This window comes from Phyllobates terribilis, unplaced genomic scaffold, assembly GCF_046119375.1.
Source record: "Phyllobates terribilis strain yellow unplaced genomic scaffold, ASM4611937v1 Scaffold_4__5_contigs__length_816908805, whole genome shotgun sequence".
NCBI lineage: Eukaryota > Metazoa > Chordata > Amphibia > Anura > Dendrobatidae > Phyllobates > Phyllobates terribilis.
The window spans coordinates 742,874,736-742,892,113 of record NW_027362764.1 but is presented as its reverse complement, the minus strand read 5'-3'; the positions used below and the strand labels follow the sequence as shown (position 1 = coordinate 742,892,113).

The following is a 17,378-nucleotide window of genomic DNA, read 5'->3' as shown; positions in this document are numbered from 1 at the left end:
CTTTAATTTTCAAACGATGGTCTTCAACTGTGCAAAAATAAAATTAGATAGATTTTGTGCCAGTAATACTATGGAGTACAGCTGTGCATACATTTTGACATTTTGAGAAATCCTAAATGATAAATTAAGCTAAAATATCTAGATAAGTAAAACCAAATACACATTGTTAAACAAAGAAAAAAACAACAACACACAAAATGGACAAAGAACTTAAGAAAAAATCCAAGCTAAAAAAAATAAAATGAATGCAGCGAAGATAAATAAAAAGTCACTATTAAAATCATTTTTCATTCCAGAAAACAGATGTAAATGTGGCGCCCCTGCTGCGCATTGGTGCCACAGAACCTAGAAGGGTGCATAGATGGATTTCTCCACAAGAGGCCCTCACTACATGCAAACACCTCCACCTTCCACCTCATACCAGCAGAGGGAGCCATGATAGGGATATATAAAGGGAAGGTGGAGCTAGGCAGCTCAGTCACTGTTCAATCTGCAGAGAGACAGGATGTAGCTGCACGCAGGCTGCTGTGTAAGGCAAGCTAGGCCTCCAGCAGCCCTGAAGCCTAGTGAGGGCCCCGAGCGGCCGAAGGCAAGTGGAACTAAGGGGGCAGAGGAGCATAGTAAGCTCACCCCGATTTATATACTGGACACCGGGTCTGCGCCTACAGGGATCTTTATGACCCGTAGGAACAACCGGAATCCCTGGAGAACTACAAGTCCCAGGTTAACCAACCGCTGACCACAGCAACAGGGTTAGGTACCACTAAGGCTCCAGCGACCATGAATAATGGGAACCAGGAGAAAACCCTACCGCCAGGTCAGTAGGTACAAGAAGGAAGCAGTAAGCAAGCCAGGCCTAGCTCCAGGCAGGCCCGAAGCTTAGAGAGTAAAAGACACAGATCAGGAGGCCTTACACCCGCTCACTGGGGAGAGTCCAGAAATGTACCCTTCGCCCCGAGTGCCCTGGACCGTACCTGCATAACCACCAGTAAAGGTATTGAAGTTTGCCCTTGTGTGTGTGCCTGTACTTCCTCTGGGACCGTCCTGCCGTCTCTCTCCTGCTTCCACCATCTTTCTACACTGCCCTGAGGCCTGCTCCACCTGTGGAGAGCCGTTCCATCATAGCTGCCCCTAACATCAGCCTCAGTGGACTGTCGCAGCGCTGGTAACCTCTTACCAGAATCCACAGGTGGCGTCACGAATTATTCTAAAACCCCTATAAATATAATCATTCCCTATTTTGCTGAGCGCCCTGGGCCACGGACTGGGCCAGCCACTGTGATTTCCCCCAAGCATCTGAAGGCCCGGCTGCCGAGAACCCCACGGCCCTGGGGGCGTGTCATAAAGACAATAATGAATTGGGGCCAAAGTGTCTAGAAATAAGAGAAAGTCCTCACCTTTACACATTATCTGATAGTCAGTACAACAGTCACCTTTGGCCAGGCAATCATCAGAGCAATAACACGCACTATCATCATTTCGGGCCTCGCCACATCTATCCTTACAGCTCCAGCCACGTCCTGAGATAAAGAAAAGAAAAATTTAGTTAACTGTCCTTAGAAAGTAGTGGCACAGACCCATGACATAAAAACTATAAAGTGAATCTGTCAGCAGGATTTCACCCCCAAATTATTTATATCCGCATGTAGCTTTTTCAAAGACAAGTCCAGCAATACCTATATCTAGACTGTCCATGCCTCTGTTACTGAGAAATCAGCGTTTCAATTGACATACAGATAAAGCTGAAGAGCTATTGGCAGATTTGAAGCCTCTGTCACTCCAGCTCTATTCGTCACCCAATGCCATCATCTCCCACCTCACTGAAGAACTCTACTCTGTGTAAATTAAGGCAAAAGGAGCAGTCAGTCAAGCAGAAGGAGGTGGGCCTGGGCGGGGAATAGAGTTGAATTGACAAGAGGATTCAGATCTACCAATAGGTCTACAGCCTAATTTGCATATCAATTGAAACGCTGATTTCTCAGTAATGGAGATATAGACCGGTCATGTAAAGCTATTGCTGGACTTTTCTTTGAAAGAGCTACATGCACATAAAAATAGTTTGGGTTGTGAAATCCTGCTGACAGATTCCCTTTAAAAGTAAAATAAATGTTTCAAATTTCCCAGTTGTAAAAGAAAAGAAAATAATACAACATTGTCCACTGTGAGAGGATAACTATAATACTGCCCCTATGTACAAGAATATAACTACTATAATACTGCCCCTATGTACAAGAATATAACTACTATAATACTGCCCCTATGTACAAGAATATAACTACTATAATATTGCCCCTATGTACAAGAATATAATTACTATAATACTGCCCCTATGTACAAGAATATAACTACTATAATACTGCCCCCTATGTACAAGAATATAACTACTATAATACTGCCCCCTATGTACAAGAATATAACTACTATAATACTGCCCCCTATGTACAAGAATATAACTACTATAATACTGCCCCCTATGTACAAGAATATAACTACTATAATACTGCCCCCTATGTACAAGAATATAACTACTATAATACTGCCCCCTATGTACAAGAATATAACTACTATAATACTGCCCCCTATGTACAAGAATATAACTACTATAATACTGCCCCTTATGTACAAGAATATAACTACTATAATACTGCCCCTTATGTACAAGAATATAACTACTATAATACTGCCCCTATGTACAAGAATATAACTACTATAATACTGCTCCTATGTACAAGAATATAACTACTATAATACTGCTATTATGTACAAGAATATAACTACTATAATACTGCCCCTATGTACAAGAATATAACTACTATAATACTGCCCCCTATGTACAAGAATATAACTACTATAATACTGCCCCCTATGTACAAGAATATAACTACTATAATACTGCCCCCTATGTACAAGAATATAACTACTATAATACTGCCCCCTATGTACAAGAATATAACTACTATAATACTGCCCCTTATGTACAAGAATATAACTACTATAATACTGCCCCCTATGTACAAGAATATAACTACTATAATACTGCCCCCTATGTGCAAGAATATAACTACTATAATACTGCTCCTATGTACAAGAATATAACTACTATAATACTGCCCCCATGTACAAGAATATAACGACTATAATACTGCCCCTATGTACAAGAATATAACTACTATAATACTGCTATTATGTACCAGAATATAACTACTATAATACTGCTTCTATGTACAAGAATATAACTGCTATAATACTGCCCCTATGTACAAGAATATAACTACTATAATACTGCCCCTATGTACAAGAATATAACTACTATAATACTGCCCCTATGTACAAGAATATAACTACTATAATACTGCTATTATGTACCAGAATATAACTACTATAATACTGCTTCTATGTACAAGAATATAACTACTATAATACTGCCCCTATGTACAAGAATATAACTACTATAATACTGCTCCTATGTACAAGAATATAACTACTATAATACTGCTATTATGTACAAGAATATAACTACTATAATACTGCCCCTATGTACAAGAATATAACTACTATAATACTGCCCCCTATGTACAAGAATATAACTACTATAATACTGCCCCTATGTACAAGAATATAACTACTATAATACTGCCCCTGTGTACAATAATATAATTGCTATAATGCTATTTATCCAGCAGCCAAGTCCTTTATACACACTTTCAGCTATAGCTAAAAAACAAGCACAAACTACATCAACTTGTCTCCAAACTATAGTAGAGAGCAAGCATTGGACTCTGGGAAGCAGCAGGTTATCAATACAGGATTGTGCTGCCCCTAGGCATGACTACAGTAAGCATAAGTGGCTAATCCTCAAGTAAGTTTAGCAAGGTCTATCCTAACAGATCTCCTTATGTCCTATTAGCCCTTTACACATGCTCATACAAAATGAATACTGTTTGATTTAGGAACATGTTAGCACCGTGCCCTGTCTCCCCGTTAAAACGTCATAAAAAGTGACATTCATTGAGACTAACGTGTATTTATTAAGTGGTTTCTTTAATTAGAGAGAGTGGTCAACCAGACCAGATTAAAAACAACCACCTCCCACATTCAGAATCTCAAAACCACACTTATGCTTGGCTTACTTTAACCTCTTCTGCCCTGTAAATCTTTCCATGAGGTTATTCTGAGCAAAATAAAAAAAATGTAATTAAGGATTGTATGCTGAAGAGGTAAGGTCTCATTAGAACATCCAAAGCCCAATTCATATCCACCCACATCTCAGAGGTCGTTCTACTCCACAGCCTCCACTTTGCTTTTGAAGCTGGTGGCACAACAATGGCCGCTAGTACTTGACGGAGACATATCTACCATAAAAGAGTGACATTCCTCTACCAACCTCATTTCTGGGTGAAATCAGAGGTGTAGCTTGGGTTGCCAGTGTTTGAAGCATGGCAACCTTTACACGCCCTATCCCAGTAAATGTGTACCTTTTAAAAACATTTATGCTTAACCAATGACGCCACTGAGCCACCAAGATGCTCACATCTATGGCCTATAGTAACTTGCAGTCTAAAGGATGGACATTGGTGGGGCAACCAATGGCTTCCCTCTGTTCCGCAAGATCCAACTGTAATGGCATCATAGTGTTGCTAATACAGTCTAAAGTGGAGATCCAGGGTACCTCACCAGAAGTCTGGGGCATGTGCACTGACTCGGATCGTCCACTTTCTTAGAGGAACCCCTCAGAATTTTGAGCCAAAAGCAACCACTCATGTTCCTCTATTCGCAAGATACGTCACTGTCAGCCATTAAGCTCTGGGCCACCATAAGCTGCTATGGTAAGAGTGACATCCATGAACATAATTAACATTGATGAATCTGACCAATATTAATGGTCATGGAGCCAATGGCAGATAAGGTTTCATAGGTTTAAGTTTTAGACTACATATCTGGTGCTCCCATGGAATTATTTAACTTTTTGGGGGAAATATGTTGTTTGTTAGGATAATTCCACCTTATGTAGTAGGTCCCATAATATACCTATAGGACCCTGACGACAAAATCTCCGAGACAAAAAAAGAGAAACAAGGAGCCCATTTAAAGTTCAGGACTATGATCTCGAACACTGTACCCGTCTTCAGGCAGAGCTGGTCAAAGTCCTGGCAGCAGCTGTTGTAACTCTTACAGAGGTTGTCGCAACGGCAGGCGGGAGGATCAGCCTCTTGAAGCTCGAAACATCGGTCCTTACAGGAACCAGAAGTGCTGTCCCAAGGGGGGTCATTGAGAACTGTCAAATATAAAAGAAAGGGAATACATAAAAAAATAATAATGAAAGTTCAATATAACAAACACATGCCTAGAAATAGTATCCACCACATCCCACACAGACATTTACAACATTTAAAAGAGGAGACTCTTGACAATAAGCCAATCACAATGGGACCACTGTGGAATGAATGGGACCCATCAGCTGTCATTTGCGTAGTAAGTGTTGAATTTCCTTGTAGCGCCATCACAGGGGAAGTAAGATATCACACAGTGCTCATTTAAATCTAAAAGTTTTCTGTATAACAATTGCATCTAAATGTAATTGTTGCTTAATCCTACACATCGGCTTGGAGGAATTTTATCCCATTCCTCCCTATAAAACAGCTTCAACTCTGCTGATGGGTTTTCAACCATGAACTGCTTGCTTCAAACCCTTCCATAATATGTCTATAGGATTAAGGTCAGAACTTTAACTTTGCCATTCCAAAGCTTTAACAAATCTTTTTTACAACAATTTGTTAGATTTGGGTCATTGTCTTGCTGCAAGACATGTCATCTACAGATTCAGTTCATGGTCAGATGTTTTGACATTTTCCTTTACAATTTGCTTGTATAATTTTGAATTAGTTGTTCCATCAATGATGGAAGCCATCCTGGTCCAGATGCAAAGTAATCTCACAGAAAATGTTGTGGGTGGACCTGAAGTGAGAAGTTCATGGGAGAAAAACCCACAAACACAACAGAGTTGAAGTTGTTTTGTAGGGAGGAATGGGCTAAAATTCCTCCAAGCTGACAAACAGGACTAATCAATTACCAGAAATTATTTGATGCAGTCATATGTTTTTCCAGAAACATGTCACGCTATATAGAATCATTTTCCTCAATAATAAAATGACCAATTCAAATATTTTGACTTTTTTTTTTTTATTTGATTCTATTCTATTTATCTACTTTTAGGACTTGTGTGAAAAAAAGAATGTAGTTTTTGGTCAAATTTACACAGAACTATGGAAAATTCTGAAGGGTTCACAATCTTCCAAGCACCAGTGTAAATTAGTATTCCTGAATAGTGGAGCGCAAACGTTGTACAAGTCGAACAATATACCTTTGCATTTAAATTAAAAAATACAATTATCCAAGTATTAGGCTGCGGCTCCTCTGTTTTGGCCTTTTCTATGCCACAAAATGCCTAATAAGTCATTTTAGGCTCTTCCCTATAGGTCAATGAAAAATTACAATAAAAAACATTTTTTGTCTATAGGGTGCGATTGATACAGCCTCTTTGGGTTACACATACTACCAGTGTCGTACTAGGTTGGCAAAGGCCCACCAGTAACATTGATTGATTCTTGGGGCTCACTGTTCAGCTACATGTAAAAATAACCTGACCCTAGTACACAAATTTACTTTTGCTCCTATGTAATATTAACTTGGCTAGTTTGTTTAATGAATGATTAGATTATACATTTTTCTGCAAATTGTGAATCAAGTATAATAGCACTGCTCATTAGTACTCCCTTACAGGGGCGGCCTACCAGAGGATTCTCCAAATCTCCTGTGGGCCAGTCCGAGCCTGCACAATACCATACTCTTCTGCTCGATTTACGATGTTGAGTGATGGTCAACTTGTAAGTTTTTTGTTTTAACATTTTTGCTTTTGATGTCTTTACTTGCTTACCTTTCAGGTATGTTCACAAAGTTTGTTTATGTTTTACCTTGGTTTTTCTGGTTCAGAAATCTACATCTAAAAACTGCATCTTAAAAGATGTGGATTTGGCATAGTTTAGAAGGAACATGTTTTTTTAATTATAATACGGGCTGCATGAATATGGTGTGTTTTTTGCCAAGTTTTCATTGGCAAAATCTTCACAAACAAACAAAAACCCAGGCTTAAAATGCATGTCTTGCCGTAATTTATGTTGCCAAAAATTTTAAATGATGCACAAAGAAAACTAGACATACACAATAGTTGAATTTTCCCATTCAAGTAAAAAGAGAATCTGCAGCAAAAAAGGGGTGTGTAGAATTTGTGCCCCCCCAAAAAAAACCAAAAAACATACCCTTCGGGTATAAGCCACACAAATGAATCCACAGCAAAATCCACATGAATCCTGTGAAAGTCTGCAGACCTGCGACCTGAAAAATTCGTATACTATGTATGCAAGATTTCTGCCCAGTGTGAACATGCCCTCAAGCTTCTGAAAAAAAATGTTTCACTCCCAAGGAAACCAAAGCCACATTAGAGAATATCCCTCAGCCAACTGAGGAAAAGCTGGATGTGGATTTAGCAGGAAGTCTGAGGCACTTGAAGTGGGATTGTTTGGGTAGCCAGGTTATCTAAATTGATCAGTATGCTTCTAATTAGCAATTGAAAGACAAGCTGATCTTAATTTTCATTACTGCATACAACAAACTGTATCGTGTACATAGAAAAAAACGAAAAACAAAACAGTTTTAGGTTAATAAAAAAAAAAAGAAAAAACTTTAAACAACACCAAAATGTTCAAGTTTAAAATGAATGTACCAAGTACTGTAGTAGATGTGTACAGGGGCACAAATGGAGCAGAGGGGTCCATAAACATTGGTGTTGGCATTGTACATTGGTAATGGACGCCACAACACCGAATCCTCCTGAATTCTGCTTTCTCAGTAGCTTCGGGAAGTTTCAGGAGCTCCAGGATGATTTGAATCCTGGGAGGTCACTTTTTATTTCTGCAGCGGCCGTAAGGGCCTAGGGTACTCGGTAGCCGGGCCGGCAGTCTTCCAGGGAGGTCACGGTGGCAGTGGCCCAGCTCCGTGGCCCTGGCCGAGCAGATGAAAGGAGTATTTACAGGGGATTCAGTCTTTATGTGACGCCACCTGTGGTGCCTGGTCAGGGATGACTAGCGCTGCTGTGTGGGCCCTGGGGAATAGATGGTATAGCAGCTGGGATGAAACACTTCCCACAGGTGAAGCGGACCCCCAGGGATTGAGAAAGCTTATATGAAGGATGGCAGAGGGGGAAACTGTGCAGAGAGCAGGGCGGCAGCAGTGATGATAGTCGCGGCGATAGCACAACTGCGGGAGAGCGCAGAAGAAGAAGACAGACACGAGGAATGCAGAGAAAGCTGTGGAGTCAGGGGCACTGGTCACTAGGTCCAGGAGGGTCCGGTCAGCCTGGAAGCAATCGGAGTCCACCCTGTCAGGTGGGTTTGGAGGCCTACCTGCTGTACTTCTCCGTTGTGGGCCCCAATGCCTGTGAACTATCATGCGGTCCCTTTTCTACACTCCTGCCCCAAGTTTCGTGCTAGCAGGCGGTGCGAACCTATAAATGGTACTGCCATCTTGGGTGCAGCTCCGGGCTCTAGTTATACCGCTGTGCTGCTGGGCCTCTGCTTGTGGCCAGAAAACTTGCAGTCTACTGTCCCCCAGATTCAGTTGCCGGAACGGGCAATGTCCATACAACCCAGGACTCTGGCGTCCTCTGCTCCGCTGCCTGGGGTGAGCTCTTCACTTGCTCTGCTCCCCAGAACTTTCTCCTTCTCCCTCTGCTGCTTTCTCCCCCTCTCCCTTCCCTCTCACACTCACTGACTAACTCCTCCCCCCAGCTGGAAAAAGCAGCTCCCCAAAATAGGGTGCAGAGCTCCCCGTTCAGGTCAGGGATCAGAACCTGTGTGTGCATGTGGGGTTTACCTGACGTGGGGCGCTCCTCCTGCTTCCAGGCGTAATATCCCCTCCAGTGAAGAAGGCAGCACTACTGTGGCAACCGGCCCATGGGGCGCCACATTTCCAGGAGCTAAATAACCCAATCGCAGATTTATGGGGCACAAGCAAGATGTAGAGTGACATAAGACTGACACAGCAGGGGCACACCACTAAGGCTTTCTAAAAAGTTGGGAAATATGTTTATACTGTCATGTAGTATAAGCCGTGGAAAAGAGACTGTGTATCCAAATCTTCACACTTTTAGTTTCATGGATTAAATAGAAATAGAACCACAGGTAACAGCCATCAATTGACTGTAGCACAGGTTGTCATGTTCTCTGTAGAATCAACAATTGACTAGAGCAGCCCATGATATGTATCCGGAAAAAGGAGGAAGATAGCGAATTTTGTTAAAGTTCCTTACATATGTCTGTGTAGTTAAGAAACCCCTCCCCACCTAAGTACAACCAATCCTCCAATTCCTCAAGATCTTCTTTGAAGGGAAGGGAGTTCAAAAACTTACATTTACAAAAATTGGCCAAAAATTGACCATTGAAGAGAATGATGTACAATGATCACGGTCCTTCTTTTGAGGAAGGATGGTTTTTCTGCGTACTTTCTGAATCCAAGATTAATGAATCATCTCTGGAAGTTCAAAGACGAGTAAAAGTCTTGTTGCCTAGTTCTCGATGAAAATTGTATTATTATGGCCACTTACATTGACTAATAAGAAGGGAAGATCGGTTATATGCAAAATTTATCAAGCTCACACATTGAAGAAAATAAATAAGAAAACCAAGGAAAACTGAATTGATAGGAAATACTCCCCCATGGGAGTATTCCGTCTGTAGGCACCAAAGCCTCTCTGCCACACTACACTTGCCAACAGTTCTAATTTTTCCCAGGACAGTCCAAGGGCCAAAATGAAAAAGGGGGGCTCAAGCCACCATACCCAAATGAGTATATTCCTGGAAGTTTTGGAAGAGTTCCTGGATGTGCTTGGGGGTGAAGTTAAAAGGTACAATTTTGCCTAAAGAAATGTTGGCAAGAGACACAGATATAATAAAATGTCACATGGGTAGTGGGACCCTTCTACAGATCGGTTTAGGACCGAGGCGCTTATAATTACACCCCTACCATTTTATATGGCTATACTGGCTACTAGTATTACGTGGCAAATCCAGTATACAAAACCGGAATGTGGGAAGAGCGCTCGTATGATCATTCTAGGCTGAACAAAAACTGGATTCGCCCACCTCGTAAAACAGTTCAGGGTTACATGCTCTCTTCATGACTGACCTTCACGGCCTGTACACAGTTCATAAATCTTCATTTACTTTACTGGGATTTCAAAAGACTAAAACACGTGGGAGATGTAGTTAGTTAATACAGAGGGCACACATCCATGCAAATTTTTTATTTTTTTTCGTTATCTAGGACAAGAAAAAGAAATTTCAGGTTATCCCATGTAGCACTTCATTGGCAATTTGATTAACCAATGTGTTCGTGTATTCTCACATAACATCCCATAATAGATAGGATATCCCATTGAATTTAATGGGATATCCCATTAAAGATGGCTAAAAAGGAGATGTCCACCTTCTATAGTTCATTTTAAAATTCATGGAATTATAATTTGCATAAGAAGGTCGAGGACCTTTGTGAATATATGACATTTCTTAAAATATTGTGCAAAAGTTTTAAGCAGGCGTGGAAAAAATGCTGCAAACTAAGAATTCTTTAAAAAAAAAAAAAGTGGGAGGGTTAATAGTTTAATTTTATCGAACAACAAAATGCAAAAGTGAATGAAGGAAAGATAAATCTAAATCAAATTAGAAATTTGTTGTAACCGCCCTTTGCCTTTAACTCAACAATTCTAGGTACACAGTCTTTGAAGGAACTCGGCAGGGAGGTTGTTCCAAGCATCTTGGAGAACTGACCACAGATCTTTGGTGTATGAGGCTTGTGCAAATCCTATGTTTTCATAAATAGTTAAATCACCTGGCCTTGTTTAAATTTTGAAGGTATGATTTTTGGCCTCGATTCTTAAGGAAAACCACTCATGGACATACTTTTGCAAATAGTAGACTGGTGTAGCTAGGTCCCAATGGTTGTTGCCATCTTTGAGCTGATGGCACTGCTGGAAATCTTATTTCATAGAGAAGTAAGCATGATGCGTCCGTCATATGGTGCTCCAAGTTTCCTTGGCCAACCACTGTGACTTCGGACCATTTCTTGGAGTCTCTAATGCTGAAAAATACAGGCAGATACTTATCCATCATACAAAACCATCAGGGAGACGTCTGATTGGCTCCAAATTTATTCTGCAGCAGAACAATGACCCCAAACATACAGCCAATGTCATTAAGAACTATCTAAAGCGTAGAGGAGAACAAGAAGCACTGGAAGTGATGATATGTCCCCAGACAAACTACATGATGTTGAGATCAGGGCTATCTGGAACTACATGAAAAGCAAGAAGCATTTACGGAAGGCTACATCCTCAGAAGATCTGTGGTTAGTTCTCCAAGACATATGGAACAACCTACCGATCAAGTTATTTCAAAAACTGTTTGCAAATGTATCTAAAAGAATAGATGCATTGATGCTGCTTTAAAGGCAAAAGGCAGTCACACTTAATAATGATTTGATTTGCATTTCACTTTTGCATTTTATTAATTGATAAAAATAAACTATTAAAATCACTTCCATTTTTTTTTTTTTAAACATTCTTACTTTTTTTTTACATACTCATTTTTTCCACACCTGCCTAAAACATTTTAAAAATAATGTCCACTGTCTGTTTAAAATCTTGTACTGATCCCAAAACATGTTGTACAGTGGGTACGGAAAGTATTCAGACCCCTTTAAATTTTTCACTCTGTTTCATTGCAGCCATTTGTTAAACTCTAAAAAGTTCTTTTTTTTTTTTTTTTTTTCAATTTAATGTACACTCTGCACCCCATCTTGGCTGAAAAAAAAAAACAGAAATGTAGAAATTTTTGCAAATTTATTAAAAAAGAAAAAAAACTGAAATATCACATGGCCATAAGTATTCAGACCCTTTGCTCAGATACTCATATTTAAGTCACATGCTGTCCATTTCCTTGTGATCCTCCTTGAGATGGTTCTACTCCTTCATTGGAGTCCAGCTGTGTTTAATTAAACTGATAGGACTTGATTTGGAAAGGCACACACCTGTCTATATAAGACCTCACAGCTCACAGTGCATGTCAGACCAAATGAGAATCATGAGCTCAAAGGAACTGCCCAAGGAGCTCAGAGACAGAATTGTGGCAAGGCACAGATCTGGCCAAGGTTACAAAATAATTTCTGCAGTACTAAAGGTTCCTAAGAGCACAGTGGCCTCCATAATCCTAAAATGAAAGAAGTTTGGGACCACCAGAAGTCTTCCTAGACCTGGCCGTCCAGCCAAACTGAGAAACCGTGGGAGAAGAGCTTTGGTTAGAAAGGTAAAGAAGAACCCCAAGATCACTGTGACTGAGCTCCAGAGATGCAGTAGGGAGATGAGAGAAAGTTCCACAAAGTCAACTATCACTGCAGCCCTCCACCAGTCAGGCCTTTATGGCAGAGTGGCCCGACGGAAGCCTCTCCTCAGTGCAAGACATATGAAAGCCCGCATAGAGTTGGCTCAAAAACACATGAAGGACTCCCAGACTATGAGAAATAAGATTCTCTGGTCTGATGAGACAAAGATAGAACTTTTTGGTGATAATTCTAAGTGGTATGTGTGGAGAAAACCAGGCACTGCTCATCACCTGTCCAATACAATCCCAACAGTGAAACATGGTGGTGGCAGCATCATGCTATGGGGGTGTTTTTCAGCTGCAGGGACAGGACGACTGGTTGCAATTGAAGGAAACATGAATGCGGCCAAGTATAGAGATATCGTGGATGAAAACCTCTTCCAGAGTGCTCTGGACCTCAGACTTGGCCGAAGGTTCACCTTCCAACAAGACAATGACCCTAAGCACACAGCTAAAATAACAAAGGAGTGGCTTCAGAACAACTCTGTGACCATTCTTGACTGGCCCAGCCAGAGCCCTGACCTAAACCCAATTGAGCATCTCTGGAGAGACCTGAAAATGGCCGTCCACCAACGTTCACCATCCAACCTGACAGAACTGGAGAGGATCTGAAAAACTGGTTGCATCATTCCCAAGAAGACTCATGGCTGTACTAGCTCAAAAGGGGGCTTCTACTCAATACTGAGCAAAGGGTCTGAATACTTATGATCATGTGATATTTCAGTTTTTCTTTTTTAATAAATTTGCAAAAATTTCTACATTTGTTTTTTTTCAGTCAACATGGGGTGCAGAGTGAACTTTAATGAGAAAAAAAATGAACTTTTTAGAATTTACCAAATGGCTGCAATGAAACAAAGAGTGAAAAATTTAAAAAGGGGTCTGAATACTTTCTGTACCCACTGTATATTATACTCCAGAGGTTCACTTGCTATCCTGCTGTTTGAGTCACTGTGTAGAAACAATAACTTTTTTTTTATCTTGTACTGTAGCCTCCAGAAATTAAAATGCCAATAATGCAATATAAAGCGAAACCATATGGAGATAAATATGGGGGCAAACCTCTAAATCAATGAATAATTTTAAAACCATTCAGTCCCATTAGCTCTTTCTAAAGAGCTCATTGATACCAGCATGGTAATAGGATGCAATCGATGTATCAAGCCCGTTCATGACATTTCGCCTTCCTAAATCTTCCCCCATCACCTGTGGGTCATATTAATGAAAAGTGGAAGGAAACCCAGCAACTCAGCCACAAAGTGAAGACCACTTAAAGTTACAGAGTGGAGTCTGTAACTTTAAAAGTCACCAACACTCTGCTGACTCCATAACTCCAAACCTCCGTGGGCATTTATATCGGCACAAAAACTGTGCAATGGGACCTTCATGACAGAGTGGTGTAAAGCTGTAAAAAACTGACACTTGGCATTGTGCTTGGTGATATAAGGCTTTTATGTTGTGCAGCTACATATAAGCCTTACATCACGAAGCACAATGCCAAGTGTCGGATGGATTGGTGTAAAGTCAAGGCCATTGGAACAGAGTAAAGAGTGGTTTGTCAATCAACAAAGCACATTTTCAATCTGGCTTCTGATGGAGGAGCCTGGGTTGGGTGAATGTGAGGAGAATGTTACCTGCCTGACTTCATTGTGTCAAGTATAAATCTTGGTGGTGGAGGCTTAACTCTTTCCAGTGAAGAGAATTCTTAATGCTTCAGTATACAAGACATTTTGGACAATTGTTGCTTCTGACTTTAGGTGAACAGTTTGGGGGAAGACCCTTTTCTGCTCCAGCATGAATGCGCCCAGTTAAAGTAAGGTCCCGAGAGTTGGGAGAGTTTGGTGAGGAAAAAACATGACCGGCAACACAGGGTCCTGACATCAACCCCATCCAATATCTTTTGGATGAAGTTAAACAGAGCTCGTGATTCCGGCCTTCTTGTCCATCAGTGATTGACCTCATAAATGGTCCTAAATATACACCAAAATCTAGTAGAAAGCTGTCCCAGATGAGTGGATGCTGTTTTAGCTGCAAAGGGGTAGCCCGACACATTATCCATGGATATAGAATGGGAGGTCATGAAAAGCTCCTATAGGTGTAATGTGCAGGAGTCTCAATATTTTTGTCCATATGGCATATGTGAGTAATATTGCATTTATTTATTCTACTGCTTTTGCAATTTTCTCCTTGCAGCATTTCAGAGAGAAAAAAATATACCTTAAAAGCTGCTCCTCACCCACTGCCCTGAATTAAATAGGTCTCTGCTTATATGCACACGTAGGCAGAGACCTGTCAATTCAGGGCAGAGGGCGGAGAGAAGCTGCCAGGGAACAGTCCGTCCGACTAGTCCTTAGCCTTCAGACTAGTATGGCTGTTTCTTTTATCTGAAATGCGGCAGCGTTTCAGAGTCAAACATACCTGGCTGAGATCAAATAGCCGGCGTCTGACACATGTCGCCCGTGGATTATGCAGCATGTATCAGCTGTCAGGTTCACTCCGTAGTATGGATGTTTTGCCAATTGTTCCTCAATAAAGATGATACCTTTATGTAGAGACCTGATGTGTCAGTAATGAAAAAGAGGCCTTACCTAAATAAGATACGTAACCTCAGATGAATAAAATGACAAATTACAACAAATTCTAGGTCAGAATGTAGATGCAGTGTGTAATAAATTAAGTACACCCTATTAATCATTAGCTTAAAGAACCATTATTTGTAGCAAAAATTTGTAAGTAATCAATTTCTGCGTGACTATCAGTTTCTCCCATCATTCGGGAGGAATTTTGACCCACTCTTCACACTGTTGCTCAAATTCATTGATGTTTATGGGCATTCTAATGGTGTCCTGTGTAGACATCTCTGGATGCCTCATACATCAGGAGAATTGGGTCTCTTAACCCGTTTAGCACTCCAGAAAGTAGTATGTGAATTAGACAGGTTGCCTCCATGTCTGTGGCTCTCTCCACTGTAGCTTATAGGAAGCATTAGGCAGTATGACCTCTTCCTCTTTAGGGCCTATTCACACTGTTTTTTGGGGGGGTTTTTTTTAGAAGAAGTAGATTTTACTATAAATCCACATTAAAAAAAAAAAAAAAAAGTTCTTCTTAAAAACGAGCTATCCAATTCAAATCAGAAGGAAACATTTTCAAATGTATTTGTGTGGATTTAGGAGCAGAGTTTATTTCTAAAGCCTCATCAATAAACCATGAGACTACTTTACTGCAAGGAGTATTTGGCTAGTTTTTGGTCAACTAACTTCCCTATCTGATTCATATTAGTAAGCAATCCCTTTTTACTGGGGCTTTCACCTCCCACTATGGGCTAGTCCCGAACTTTTTTTTTATTTTTTTTTATTTGTCATTCTTTAAATAAAGCCGTTTGGTTTCTGACACTTCCTAGTATTTGGCTTTGACAAAACTGATACGGTCATGTGCAGATTGCTGTTTTTTTACCTGCGGATTTTTCACATCTAATGCAATTCTAAAGGCAAAATCCGCACATAAAACTAAGCGTACTTGAAAGAGTAACTAACATGCTGCGAATTTGAAATGCACACCGCAGGTCAGTTTACGCTGCGTAAAAAAGAAAGCACAGCAGGCAAGAGATTACTGTAAATCCCATTCACTTTGCTAGAACTTTTAAACGCCGATTTTTACATTTCCACCTTGGCATGTTCTATTCAAATGACATTGTGTAAGGATGTGGATTGTTTTACCCTGTTCCTGCCCCTGAAGACAACAGACGCGCCATGTGAATACTGTTGTACGGTTTTATATGTAATAGTAATGTGTGTCTAATATAATGTATTACGGTGATGTACAGTGTTTATGCTTAATGTGAGGATAGTTTAAGATACAGAATAAGGTTTAGAATATAAGATAGGAAATGGTTAAAGATACTGTAGAACTAGCCCAGTGGGTGGGCACTAGTGTTAATAAAAGGGGGGGGGGCACTTCCTGGTTAGAGAGCGTTTAGTGAAGTGTAGAGTGGAGTTCAAGTTCAGGTGCGGTGGGCTGCTAGGGGCAGCATGGGCCAAACGTTTGAGGCAGCGTCTGGAGCCTAGGGCTCGGGCCAGTTACCAAGGAGCAGGCCTGATCTTCTGACATTGAGAGGTCGGTGGACGTGGAATTACGTGGGGGGGCTTGTGGCCAGTCCCAGGTGCACTGTCAGAGTGGACAACAAATCACTGAGGCTAATGGAGTCAGTGGGCTTGGGGGTAGTCCAGAATGAATTGGGGCAAGACAGAAGAGTTGTACTAAGGAGAAAGGAAGTGTGAATTTCTGTGCCCTATCCAGCTTGTACCCACCTGATAAACTTGGACTGTTTAGTAAAAGTTTGACTGTTACAAAGAACTTGATGTCCCATGCATTGTGTGCGGCGGCTCCTGTGGATGGAGACCTGGAAACAGCGGAGGCCTGCGGCCTACAAGTGAATGTGAAGCACCCCACAGCATACTGGGACAACCCTGATCTGTAAAGTGCCAGAGCGCAATCGGACAGAAGCTCGGTCGCGACTACCAATCTGCAACACTCTACAATAGTCCCAGAAGTCTTGCAGTTTGTTCAGATGCTACCTTGCAAACTTTAGCCTTGTTGCCATCAACTTTTAGAAAGAGAAAGCTTTCTCCTGGTAACATTTCCAAATTAGCCATACTTGTTCAGTCTAATTGTACTGCCATTAACTTGATTATTTAACATTCTGACTGAGGCCTTTGGAGTCCCAGCTGTAGCTCTTGAGCTTTTTTTTGCAATTCCTTTATGCTGTAGCTCTTGGGTTTTTTTGCAATTACACGGCCTGACTCTGGGGTCAATTTGATGGGATGTCCATTCCTGGGAATATTATCAACTGTTCTGAATATTTTGAACTTGTGAATTCTCTCATTGTAGAAACCT

General features: G+C 40.9%; 1 protein-coding gene across 8 annotated transcripts in view; it reads right to left on the bottom strand.

The window, feature by feature from the left end:
* ENPP2 (ectonucleotide pyrophosphatase/phosphodiesterase 2) overlaps positions 1 to 17,378 on the bottom strand; it is a 189,307-nt gene that overhangs the window by 85,831 nt on the left and 86,098 nt on the right. For all 8 annotated transcript variants that reach the window (XM_073679813.1, XM_073679812.1, XM_073679817.1 and 5 more), the window contains exons 3-4: positions 5,120 to 5,275; positions 1,398 to 1,520 (exon numbers count right to left, since the gene is read on the bottom strand). In XM_073679813.1, coding sequence (XP_073535914.1) covers positions 1,398 to 1,520; positions 5,120 to 5,275 — 279 coding nt within the window. The remainder of the gene's footprint in view (positions 1 to 1,397; positions 1,521 to 5,119; positions 5,276 to 17,378) is intronic.